This window comes from Equus caballus, chromosome 28 (genome assembly GCF_041296265.1).
Source record: "Equus caballus isolate H_3958 breed thoroughbred chromosome 28, TB-T2T, whole genome shotgun sequence".
In the NCBI taxonomy this organism is placed as follows: Eukaryota; Metazoa; Chordata; class Mammalia; order Perissodactyla; family Equidae; genus Equus; species Equus caballus.
Genome location: NC_091711.1, coordinates 43,600,936 through 43,614,865, shown reverse-complemented (window position 1 = coordinate 43,614,865; position 13,930 = coordinate 43,600,936). Strand labels below are relative to the sequence as shown.

The 13,930-nt window shown below is 41.4% G+C and overlaps 1 protein-coding gene across 1 annotated transcript in view; it reads right to left on the bottom strand.

Annotated features, from left to right (window-relative positions):
* MEI1 (meiotic double-stranded break formation protein 1) overlaps positions 1-13,930 on the bottom strand; it is a 69,794-nt gene that overhangs the window by 30,785 nt on the left and 25,079 nt on the right. Inside the window, exons 16-19 of the mRNA XM_001502603.6 lie at positions 12,256-12,316; positions 11,139-11,236; positions 8,149-8,317; positions 3,512-3,659 (exon numbers count right to left, since the gene is read on the bottom strand). Coding sequence (XP_001502653.4) covers positions 3,512-3,659; positions 8,149-8,317; positions 11,139-11,236; positions 12,256-12,316 — 476 coding nt within the window. The remainder of the gene's footprint in view (positions 1-3,511; positions 3,660-8,148; positions 8,318-11,138; positions 11,237-12,255; positions 12,317-13,930) is intronic.

The window sequence follows — 13,930 nt, the reverse complement described above, 5'->3', positions numbered from 1 at the left end:
CCTGATTCAAAAATGGGCAAACGACTTGAATAAACATTTCTCCAAAGATGATACACACATGGACAAGAAACACATGAAAAGATATTTGACATCTCTAATCATTAGGAAAATGCAAACTAAAACTATGAGATAAAAACTTCACATCCATTAGGATGGCTAGTATCAAAAGAACAGAAAATAATAAGTGTTGATGAGGATGTGGCGATATTGGAACTCTTGTGCACTGGTGGTGGCAATGTAAAATGGTACCGTCACTGTGGAAAATAGCATGGCATTTCCTCAAAAAATTAAAAATAGAACTACAATGCGATCCAGAATTCCACCTCTGGGTATATACCCAATAGAACTGAAAGCAGAGTCTCAAAGAGATATTTGTACACCCATGTTCATAGCAGCATTATTCACAATAGCTAAAAGATGGAAGTAATCCAAGTGTCCATTGATAGATGAAGGGATAAGCCAAATGTTGTATATACATACAATGGAATATTATTCAGCCTAAAAAAGGAAGGAAATTCTGACACATGCTACAAGATGGATGAACCTTGAGGACATTATGTTAAGTGAAATAAGCCAGTCACAAAAAGACAAATACTGTGTGATTTCACCTATAAGAGATACTTGGAGTAGTCAAAATTCCTGGGACAGAAAGCAGAATGGTGGTTGCCAGGGCTGGGAGGAGAGAGGAATGGGGAGTTACTGTTTAATGGATACAGAGTTTCAGTTTTGCAAGATGAAAAGATTCTGGAGATGGATGGTGGTGACGGTTGTACAACAATGTTAATGTACTTAATACCACTGAACTGCACACTAAAAATGATTTAGATGTTAAATTTATTTGTGTATTTTACAACAAAAAAAGGATAAAGAAAGAAAAATAAAATTGAATTAAAAAATCAAGTTGTGACTATGTTGCCATTTATATATTTATATAAAATTTTAAAACATGGAAAACAATGTTATATATCATTTATAGATGCACACCTAAGAGGGGAAGCCTGGAGTTCCCTCAGCTACCTTTCAAGTTTCCACACCACCACTGGCAGATGTGAAGAGAAGGCCCCCAAAATCCAGCCTTCCCACCACTTATTAGTCTTGAAGCCATCAAGATTATTCCTGTTGTGTCCTTCTCTCCTGTTTACATTAGTGACCTCAGGAAGCCCAGAACTTACAGGTTATTCCTATATGGCTCAGAGCATGTCTTTGTTTGTTTCCATCTCTCACACTTAGCCAGCTCCCAAAACCCTTCCCCTGTCCCCTCTAGAACTCACTCATAGTTCCTTATTTCCTGTACCTCTTCTTTGAATAGTCCCTTCACTTTGTTGCTTTGACTCTCTGAAAGACCTGTTTTGCCTACAATCTCTTGAATGGGGACTATTTTCACTCCCACCTCCCTAATTCCAAAACCTTGGCCTCTAAATTCTCTGACTTCCTCCCTTCTAATCTCCTCCACCTACCTCAGCCATTCATGCCCATAGTCATGCCCCTAATTCTTGTCATTACCAAGAACTGTACCCTCCCCAATAATCCCAATTTCAAGCATCCCACTTTTACTACCATCTCTCCTATCTTTCCAGCTTACTCCCTCTATTATGTCAATCCAACGATTCTTTGACCCCCATCAGAATCAAAATCTTTGGACATATCTTTTTATTCTCTCTTATTCTCACACCTCACACTGATCCATCAAGAGATCCATTGGCTCCAGCTTCAAAATACATTCAGAAGCTGACACTTTTCACCACTTCCTCTACTATCTCTTGCCTACATTACTGCTGTAGCCTCCTAACTGGTTTCTGCACTTCCACCCTTGTACCCCTTTGGTCTATCGTCCTAGCAGCCAGAGTGATCTTATTAATTCAGCTATGAATTAAACCTTGGGACTGTATGAAATCATCAAAGCAATAAGTTTAGAGAGAAAAGAAAAGCAATTAAAGACTGAGCCCTGGGGCACTGCAACTCTTAGAAGTGAGGGAGATAAGAGAGAACCAGCAAAGGACACTGACACAAAGCAGCCAACCAGGTAGGATGAAAACCAAGAGAACAGCCATTCTAGAGCCAAGTAAAGGCAGTGCTTCAAAGAAAAGAGATACTGTTGATAGGTCAAGTAAGATGATGACTAAATACTGACTATTGGCTTTAGCCACACTGTTGGTGACTTTGATAAGTGCATTTTCAGAAATGTGGTAAGTGTGAAAGCCTAACTGGGGTAAGTTCAAGAGAGAATGAGAAAGCAGGAAATGCCAAACAAGCCTGAAGTATCTTGTCAGACTAGAAAGCCCAAACTCTGTCAAAAGGTTGTGTGAAGAGGACTGAGGAGCTACCCTGAATAGGCTCCCACAGGCCAAAGATAGGACAATTTGAGCCTTGAAGAGATAATAACTACAGTGGATTAAAACATATCAAAAATTTTTAAATCCATGAGTTCATAATGATCTAAAAAAATCTCTTGGTCACCTTTGGAGAATGCTAGGCAACCAACTCGTGTTTTTGAAAACTGGTAATTAAAGGGAAAGAATCAAACTTTCAACCTATGCTTCCTATACAATGTACTGCTCAGTGTAACCGATAGTTGATGAGAGAAGTTTCTTTTTATACTAGTATTCCAGTTAGTAAACAAAGAGAGAATGACAGAATTAGGATATTATTTTGCAATCCCTAATGAATTAATGGATCTAGGCAATGATCACCAATGGCTGCTAATACCACAAAAAGAGAGACAATGGGACATTGTATACCAAGGTCTGTCTTACTCGAAAATTCATGCACTTCCACTATATCTTCCAGCTTCCATTCAAATTAAACCAGGTCTGCTTACATCACATGTGCCCCAACAGTAATCAAAAAGAGGCACAATTAATAATCAGTGAAAGAATACCCTTAGGTTGAGGCTGAAGGGTCCACATCTAAGGAATAGAAGCAATCGTCAATGAAAAAGGTAAGAGATTCAGTGATGAATCAGACATAGTTCTTGATCCCCAAGTTTATAAAGAAGCTGGAGAGAGAAAGCTTGTACACACAGAACCACCATCAAAACAATACAAGATCAGCCTGATTAACAATGAATCTGGGTCCCAGCAACCCATTTTGTTTGATAAACCGTTACCCGAAGGAGGTAACTCACACCCCTCTCCTCCTGCACAAACCAGAGGTGATACTAAGAGCCTTGGGATTTGGTCAAGTCTGAGCTGGAGTCCTGGTTCCTCCAACAATTCACTGTGTGAAGTAGAGAAGTTACTTTAACCCAAGGCTTGATTTTCTTATCTGTAGAATGCAAATAATAATCTCCACCTCCCAGGACTGTTGAGAGAATTAGGTAAGTTACGTAGGCTCTGTATATCCAGCACCCTACCTCCCTCTACTCCCCCAACTTTCTCCCTCCCTCTCTCTCTCTCTCTCTCTCTCTCTGCCACCCACCTTCTTTATACATATATCATCAGGTATCCCAAGGAACCATAATGTAAAGAGGTGCAGGAGGAGGAGGAAGAGCCCCAGGCTTTTTGGTCCATACCTTATCTAGTGCACTGTCTTTATCTTGGCAAACTGCAAGCAGATAGATGGAGGCTCTGAAGACCACCAGTGGAGGCTGCTCACCCTGGTCCTGCAGAGACAGGAGGAAGCTTTGCACAGCCACAAATAACTCTGCCTCTGAGACAAACCTGTCAACCAAGGAGAATGAGTGAGAAAGACAGAGATGGCTGTCCTGCCTGCCATATCCTCCCTCAGCCACTGTCCTTCTGCCCCCAGCATGTCCACAGCCTAATGACACCTTACACAAACAGCATGCTGTATATACTTACAAAGCATTGTTACACATGCACAGCATGGTTCTATGCTTTATGCAAGGATCTGTTAGGGGCCAGGGACTCCTTACTCACACCTAAAAGGTGAAGGGTCACCAAGTTGGACCAGTACTATTAAAAAGAAGGATGCTGTTTCTGGGGTTCAGGAGTCCCTGCTTTGGCAGCCAGTCCCCTCCGCCCCCGCTTCTTGTATTTATCATTAAACATTTGTGTGTTCAGTGGGCTACTTTCTAGAGCAGAGACGGCCATGTTTGTACATGCAAGGGAGATGGAGGTGAGGAGGAGACTGACTTTTCACTATATATCCTTTTATACCTTTTTAATTTTCTCTCATGAGTATGTCTGACCTATCAGATTAAGTACCAAAAAAATCTAAACACTTTAAAATGAGTAATACTAAATGCAATGTGGTATTCTGGATTGTTTCTGGAATAGAAAAGGGACAGCAGAGGAAAAACCAGTGAAATCTGAATCAAGTCTAGTTAATAGTATTGTACCCTCACATGTATGGTCAAATGATTTTCAGCAAGGGTGCCAAGACCATTCAATGAGGAAAGGACAGTCTTTTCAACAAATGGTGCTGGGAAAACTGGATTGCCACACGCACAGGAATAAAGGTGGACTCTTACCTAACATGATATAAAAAAATTAACCCAAAATGAATCCAGACCTAAATGTAAACCTAAAACTATAAAACTCTTAGAAGAAAACATAAGGCAAAAGTTTTATGATCTTGCATTTGGCAACAATTTCTTGGATATGACACCAAACGTATAGGCAACAAAATAAAAAATAGACAAAGTGGACTTTATGATAAAGTTTTAAAATTCTGTGCATCAAAAGACACTATCAACAAAGTAAAAAGGTAACTCACAGAATGGAGAAATTATTTTCAAATCATATATCTAGTAAAGGATTAATATCCAGAATACATAGAGAATTCCTATAACTCAACAACATCAAAAAAACAAACAATTTGATTCAAAAATGGGCAAAGGACTTGAATAGATGTTTCTCCAAAGAAGATATACAAATGGCCAATAAGCACATGAAAAGATGCTCAACATCACCAATCATTAGGGAAATGCAAACCAAAACTACAAGATAACCTCACATTCATTAGGATGGCTACTTTCAGGAAAACAGAAAATAATAAGTGTTGGTGAGGACGTGGAGAAATTGGAACCGTTGTACACTGTTGTTGGGAATGTAAAATGGTATAGCCGCTGTGGAAAACAGCACGGCATTTCCTCAAAAAATTAAAAATAGAACTACAAGATGATCTAGCAATTCCACTTCTGGGTACATACCCAAAGGAATTGAAATCAGGGTCTCAAAGAGATATCTGTACACTTATGTTCACAGCAGTACTATTCACAATAGCTAAAAGGTGGAAGCAACCCAAGTGTCCATTGACAGATGAAGGGATAAGCAAAATGTGGCGTATACACACAATATATTTTCAGCCTAAAAAAGGCAAGAAATTTTGACACATGCTACAGCATGGATGAACCTTGAGAAAATCATGCTAAGTGAAATAAGTCAATCACAAAAAGACAAATACTGTATGATGCCACTTACATGAAGTACCTAGTGAAGTCAAAATCATAGGGACAGAAAGTAGATTGGTGGTTGCCAGGGGCTGGGGAAAGCAGGGAATGGAGAGTTATTGTCTAAAGGGTACTATAGAATCTCAGTTTTCCAAGATGAAAAGAGTTCTGGAGATAGATGGTGGTGACGGTAGCACAACATTGTGAATGTATTTAATACTACTGAACTGTACAAAAATGCTTAAATGGTTCAAAATGGTAAAGATGGTAAATTTTATGTTTCTGCATTTTACCACAATGAGAAAAACTGGAAAAAATAGTAATGTATCAATGTTGGTGTCTTAGTTTGATAAACGTACCATAGTTGTGTTAGTATTAGGAGAAAATGGGTGAAGATTATAAGGAAACTCTGTATTCTTTGCAACTTTTCTGTAAATCTAAAATTACTCAAGAATAAAATGTTTATTTAAAAGATAAAAATAAAATTGATAATAGCCATAATATAAATATTATGCTACCAAAAGAATTTAGCTACCAAAAGAATAAGATAGACCTATTAATATATATACTGTCATGGAAAGATGTCCAAGATACACTGTTAAGTTAAAAAGAAAGTTGAAGACCTTATATAATATCCCATTCTGTACACTTCAAAAAGGAAGCATGAATGTGTTTGTTAACACACAGACAAGTTCACAGAGGGTACCTAATAGCAGTTAATGCTGGCAGGTGTATGGCGAAGTATTTTAACTTTATACCTAACCATTTTACTTGAATTTTTACAATAAGCATGATTTAAAAAATAAGAATAAAAAACTTTTAAAGAATCACATGGTCAAGTGATTTTCAATGAAGGCGTAAAGACAACTCAATGGGGGCAAAAACAGTCTTTTCAACAAGTGGTAGACAAGTCGTGCTGGAGCATTTGTATAAGCCACATGCAAAAGAATGAAGTTAGACTCCTGTCTCACAACATATACAAAAGCTAACTGAAAATAGATGATAACCTATATGTAAGAGCTAAAATTGTAAAAGAAAAGGACTGTAGGGGCTGGCCCCATGGTGTAGGGGTTAAGTCTGGCATACTCTGCTTCAGCAGCCCAGGTTCATAAGTTTGGATCCTGGGCGCAGACATACATCACTCCTCAAGCCATGCTGTGGCAGCAGCTCACATACAATATAGAGGAAGACTGGCACAGATGTTAGCTCAGGACTAATCTTCCTCAAGCAAAAAAAACAAAAAAGAGGAGGATTGGCAACAGATGTTAGCTTAGAGCGACTCTTTTTCATCCAAAAAAAAAAAAAAAAGAACTATAGAAGAAAATATAGGAATAAATCTTCACGACCTTGGGGTAGAAAATGGTTTCTTAGCATTAACACCAAAAGCACAAATGACAAAAGAAAAAACAGAGAAATTTCATCAAAATTAAAAACTTTTGTGTTTCAAAGGATACCATCAAGAAAGTGAAAAAACTAACAGAAATGGGAGAAAAAATTTGCAAATCATATATCTGATAAGAGACTTGTATGTAGAATATATAAAGAACTCTCACAATTCAACAATAAAAAGACAACTCAGTTAAAAAAATGGGCAAAAGATCTGAATGTCTCCAAAGAAGATATACAAATGGCCAATAAGCACATGAAAAGATGCTCAACATCATTAGTCATTAGGGAAATGCAAATCAAACCACAACGCAAAAACCACTTCACACCCACTACATAGACAATAACAAGTGTTGCAAGGTTATGAAGAAACCAGAACCCTCAAACATTGCTGGTGGGATTATAAAATGGTGAAGCCACTCTGGAAAACAGTTTGGGAGTTCCTCAAAAAGTGAAACATAGTGTTCCCATACGACTCTTCAATTCTGCACCTGGTAGATACAGAAAAGGAATAGAAAACAAGTACCCAAACAAATATGTGTAGATGCATGTTCACAGCGTAACTATTCACGACAGTCAAAAGGCAGAAACAAACCAACTGCACATCAACAGGTGAATGAATAAACAGAGTATGCTATATATACAAAATGCTATATTGTTCAGCCGTAAAAAAGAATGAAGTACTGATACATGCTACAAACATGATGCTAACTGGATGAATCTTGAAAATATTATGCTAAATGGAAGAAGCCAGGCACAAAAGGTCACATACTGTATGATTCCATCTATAGGAAATGTTCCAAATAGATAAATTCATGGAGATAGAATGTGTATTGTTGGTTGTCAGGAGCTGAGCAGAAGAGGAATGGGAAGTGATTGCTTAATGGATATGAGGTTTTACTTGAGAGTGATGGAAATGTTTTGGAACCAGATACAGGTAGTGGTTGCACAACATTATGAATATACTAAATGTCACTGAATTGTTCACATTAAAATGGTTAATTTTATGTTTTGTGAATTTTACCTCAATAAATTACTTTTTAAAAGCTTATGGGAGAATAGTCCTTTGATTTTAAAATTTTAATAAAATGTATAGTAATTCTTAAAACCAAAGTAAACCAGTGACTTTTTTTCTATGCACAAACGACACCCTCCAGATACCAAGGAATTGTCGTTAGCATTCTAGGCTTCTCTGTCCCTCAGCACTGTGACTACACACCTGTCTTAACTCCCCCTTCCAAGATATGAGCCCCTCAGGAATATAAGCCATTTCTTACTTGTTATCTCTGTGTCCCCGGTACCCAGCACCAGGCTTAGAGAGGATGGCTTTGTAAATATTTATTGAACTGAACTGAACTGCAGACATGGGTCCCAGAACCCACCACCAGCCCCCAGCTCAAAGCACTGACCTGTCCTCATGGATGTAGGCCAGGTAGAAGAGGAGCAGGATGCAGTACTGTCTCTGGCGAGCAGCTTGCTCCACATACTGATGATCTGACAGGAAGGCAAGGCTTTCAGCGCCCCTGCTGCTTATCTGGGGCAGCCCGTGCTGCAGGAGCTCAGACACTGCAGAGAGTTCTGGGGAGGGAACAAGCAGGAGAAAGCCACACAGAGAACACAGGAGAGCAGGTAATGAGCATATGAGTGAGTATCCACTACCTGAAGAGTACTGCACAGGGTAGCAAGGGTACATCCAGGATAAAAGGAAATCAGAATCTCCTCTTCCTTTATGCAACTTTCAGCCCACCCGGAGAGACTAAAGGTAACATGTGGAAGGACTTGGTTACATCAATTCATTCATTTGACAAATGTTCACTGAGTGGCTACTCTAGGCCAGGCTGTAAGACACAGGCCAGACCTCCAGGAGCTGGAGGCTAGTGGGAAAAAACAGGTAATGAGACAGATAATTGCAGCACATGCGATTAGTGCCTTGTTCAAGTGTGGAAGAGGGAGTGACTCACGCCTCCTGGGGTGGGGAGAGCAAGATCAAAGAAGAGGGAACTGTGGAGGGTGAGCAGAGAACAGGCGAGAAGGGAGAGAAGAGAATCCTAGGGACAGGAAGCAAGCTGTTCAGAGGCTGGGAGGCATAAGAACACATGTCACATTTAGGGGCAGCCAGGAGTTCAGTGTAACTGCACCATCAGTGAATAGATGTGGAGTGTCAGGAGTTTCGAACTGTGTGATGTAATTTGTAGCTAGACTGTGAAAGACCCTGAATGCCGAGTAAAGATTTGGATTTTATCCTGAGAGCAGATCACCAGATGTCTTATGAAACCTCTGTTTCATAAAAGAAAAGGACCTCAGAGGTTAAAATTTGAATAAAGTCAACTTTATGGAAAATTCACTACATTACCCTTATTTTCCACATTTCATCATGAACCAGAGAAAACTCCATCACTGTCTGACAATGCCCCACAGACTGATGTTTGGGGACCACAGCTGAGGGCCAGGAAAGTTGAGATGTTAAGACTTGGTTTTCTTAGGGCCAGTCCGGTGGCGCAGTGTTTAAGTGCGCACATTCCACTTCTCGGTGGCCTGGGGTTCACGGGTTCAGATCCCAGGTGCAGACATGGCACCGCTTGGCAAAAAAGCCATGCTGTGGTAGGCATCCCACATATAAAGTAGAGGAAGATGGGCACGGATGTTAGCTCAGCACCTGTCTTCCTTAGCAAAAAGAGGAGGATTGGCAGTAGTTAGGTCAGGGCTAATCTTCCTCAAAAAAAAAAAAAAGACTTGGTTTTCAGATAGATCCTTCTAACAGTGGGTTGAGATTTTTTGGAGGATAAGAGACTGAAAGCAGGGGGCCAAGTTGGAGGTCAAATGAAAGGAACCATTGTGCCAGTGCGGTAGACCTAGGGCCAAGTGGAGGATGAGAATGGAGAATGGCCCACAGCAACACAGTAGAAGAGCCAGGTCAGGTTTCCTAATTCTAAGTTTAGTGCTTTTTCCACCAAAGCATACTATGAGCATTATGATAATAATGAAACTAATGTCCCTGAGCCTCACACATCCACCTGCCCTTTCTCCTGATATATTAAAGAAAGAAGCAGTCTGCATGTAAGTAACGTCTGCTGCTCTTCTTAGTGCTGTGAGATTTGACAAAGTCTCAGGGTCTAAGGAGGCAGATATGTGGGGCTCCTCCTATACTGATAAGAGAGGGAACTGCCAGCAGCAGTGGCACTGCCAACATGGTCTTAGGCTACCATCATGGCAAACGTCATTGTGCTATTCTCCCTGCAGGCCAGACCACACCTGAACAGGCAGAGAGCTGGACAACACGCAGAGAGGAGTGGCCAGTATGTGAGAGAAGTAGAAGCCAAGCTGGAAGGAACGAAAATGCTCACCTGGGCTTCCATCTCTCTCAGCTCAGTGTCTGAGAAAGACAAAAGAGAAAGACAGGTTTGGGAAGTGGAGGGAGATGATACGGTCTTCATAAATGTAAAAAAAGGAAAACACAGCCAGCACCAAGTCTAACCTACAAGAAGGTATAATATTTATTGAATGAATGAATAAAACAATGATGAAATTGTTTTATGTTCCCAAGAGACAGAAGTCTATGATAGAGGAACTCCTTAGGGCAGAGAACATATCACAATCAATGTTGTATCCACAGCAGCACCTAGGCCTCCCCTGGCATGTAGCAGAAACTCAATGAATATTAAACAAAAGGAAAAACTTCCATCACTCAGCCCTGCATCTGCTGTCCCCCTGCCTAGACTCTACATGGGTCTCCTTAACCTCACTCAGACCTCTGTTAAAATGCCACCTCCTCACGAAGGCCTTCCCTGATCACCCTATCTAACACACACCTCCTTCCTCCATCACCTTCTATCCCTTTGCCCGGTTTTATTTTTTTCATAGTACCTATCCATCCCTGACATTGTATCTATGTGTTTATTGTCTGTCTCTCCCACTCCATGAGAACAGGACTTCGTATTCCTAACTCTATGACCAGTGCCTAGAATAGAGTCTGGCACACAGTAGATGATCGAGAAATATTTCTTGGAAAGACGAACAAAGTAATGGAAAAGGCTATTCAAGATATTTTGAGCAGAGGTCTCTAGAGGTAACAAGCAGACAGTAAGAGGCCTGGTGTAAGGGATGTTGCAGAGGATACAGTCAGGGGAAAAACTGGGCTTGATAAGCTTTAGGGTCCTTCTCAACCCATAGAGTCTAAGGGTCCAGGAGCCTTGGATTCCATCATTTTCTGATTCTGTTATCTCACCTCCCTGGGAATCAGCCTATAGTTCCATCATTCCATGAGTCCATGGTTCCTCCAGGCAGCTTCAAGCAAAGGGATCTTAACACTGTACTGACTCACCATCCAGGCAATCAGCAAGACATCCAGACTCTAAAAGATCACCACAACCTCATGAGTGGTCAAACTGCAGTGTCTTACCTTCTTGGGACAGTGGTCCTGTCTTCTCTGGAGCTGAGAGGAGGTTGATGGACAGGTAGTACAGGAAACTGGAACACACCTGGTTTAGGGCTGAGTGACTTACAGGGAGAAGAGGAAGACAGAACACAAGGGAGAACATTGCTGCTTTGGCTGGGACAGCATTATCCCTGCCACGTACCAAGGCACCACTGCTTTGTGCCAGAGCCCAGTGAAATTCTAACCATGGCCCTGGTAGAAGAGGTCCAGACAGGGCTGTGAAAAGTAAATATGGAGCCTACTGCCCACAGCTGTAACTTAGACACTTGGCCCATATAAGCATTCACTAAAAATTTACTGAAAAAAATAAACCAAGGAATACTAAGCTCCACTTTAACAAAACATACAAACAAAAACGTTCTCCTGGGTCAGGAAAGGGCTGCGTAATACTAGAAAAAGAAGAAGGTGTTGAACCCAAGATGGGCAGTTAAAAAGAACTACAGACATCCAAAATTGTGACTTTGAATCCAGATGGATCCCTGAATTCTCTCCTGAATGTTGGGTGTTCTATTTAGAGATAGGAAGGAAGAGCTGGATACTGCACTGTAATGACCTTGCAGGTTGTAGGCAGTAACAAATGGAATCTGCCAAGTAAATGCAAAGACAGGTGGCAAATCATAAATGGAAAGGTCCAGAAGGCTGTTCTAGAAACCTAACATGACAGAGACTGAGGTGGCAACCTCTCTAATCTGAACAAGAGAGTTTCTCCTCTGGAATTTCTAGGCTGGCAGCAAACAGAACATTATTCTTTCTTGGTGGACAATGCATTCCTTACTCTCTGAGGGCATCAGTTTCCCCCTTTGTAAAATGAGGGGTTAGACAAATGACCTCCATTCTTCCAGTTTTGATGTAACAGGTGACCATCCAAGTCTCACATGGCATGAGAGCCTTACCAGAATCAGATTAAATAAAAGCTATACAAGCATGTCAAGCTCATACCACCAGTTGCTGAGCAATTTTGACACTGTGTCAATCCCCCCACGGTCCTATGACTAAACCACCCTAGTCAGAAATTTCCACTTGTTCAATCAAGAAGGACGCTGGGCCCTTGGCCACTAATTTTGCCTGGAACCACACATACCTCAGGTCACTGCAGAACCTGGCCTTCAGCTCCAGGGTTAGTTGTATGAAGGATGAGGCAGCTTGGGAAAAGAGGAAAGAAAGCAGAGAGCAGTTTAAACCAGACTGTTAGAGAGATTCCCAAGTCTGGGTGGTACCAAACAGTACTAGTTTTGAAGTCATGCAGACCTGGGTTCAAAATTTGCTCCATCGCTATCTACCAGTGTGACTCTAGAACACTTATTTAACTTCTCTGAGACCCTATACTTCGATATCTATACTTCACAGGTTGCTGTGAAGCTGAGTGAGACAAACGTATGCAGAACATCTAACAAATGCTTAGCTCAGAGTAGGTGCTGAATAACTGTTCATCTTCTGCCTTTCTGAATTATCTTCCACTACATCTGGTACATTTGACAAGGACATAGGAAGGACACATCTGCTTGTTCCATCCCTTCTCCCAATTTTGTTGAAAATAACCCAGTTTCAGATTCAGGAAGAATCAAGGATAGTCACTGCTTTATCCCCATCTCTGAAATACCTGTGGAAAAGGATTGGTTCTCAGACCCGAGGTCAGGTAACAGTTTCTGTGTTAGCTGGTGACCCTGGTCCAGGTCCCTGCACTGCCTACCACTTCCCAGTCTCCCCCAATCCATCTCATCCCGCCCCAAGGCTCTCTGTCAAAACTGTTCTCTATCTTGCCTATCCTGGACCCCTGTAAAAGCAGGATTCTAGATAAGGAGAATATCAAGAGCTCCCACTGCACCAGCTCCAGTGTTGGGGATAACCTATATCCTATCTTGGGCTTAAAGTATATGGCAGGGAATTAATCCCTCAGTTTCATATCAACTTTCCAGAACAGCAGTTTAATCCATGACTCCCCCAGGAAGGGGGTGCCCACCTTGCACGCTGGAAGGGGTCCTCCTGCCCGGTCTCCTGGGGACCCAGAGTTTCTCCATCCCCTACTCCAGGCCTCTGTCTGCCTCTTGGCTGGCAGTGCCTGCTTCCCTCTTCTGTCTTGCAGGTTAGGCCTGATCCTGTTCTATCTGGCTTCATGCTGCATAGATCTCCCTGTACACAGCCTTTCTTTACATTCCTTGCTCTCCACAACTGGCCCCCAGAGATCTACACTTCTGAAGCTGCACCCATCCAGCACCCCAAGACTGATCCTCTTGGTTCTTGAAGTATGGCAGGCAGGTAGAGTAGACAGAAGGAAGGAAAAGTATATGTCAATTGTCACAATAACTATGGGGTAACAGCCATTCAGGAAATCTACATATGTTATCTCCTTTTAATTCTCATTATTATTACCATGTTCTAGCTGAGGACATTGGAGATAAGAAAATTAATTTGCCCAATGTCAATAAACAAGTAAGGGATAGGGTAAGAATCCCAACCAACACGTGCTAACGACAAAAGTCCTGCTTTTTTCTCTCTTCCACACAGCCTCCCACCCTCCCCTAGAAGCTCCTACTCACACTTTCTGGGTGGAATAGCTTCCTGAGGGTTTCCTGTGCTCTGTTCCTAAAGAGAACAACAATCCCTCCGAACTGTGACAAGGGACCTCCCCAGGATGGCCAAAACCATCAATCAGAAACTCCCTCAAAATCACAATCAAATTTTCAGACAACTGCAAAAGGCATGCCCCTTGTCTCCCCAGCTCTGGATCCTGACACCTTCTCCTTTCCAAGGACCCT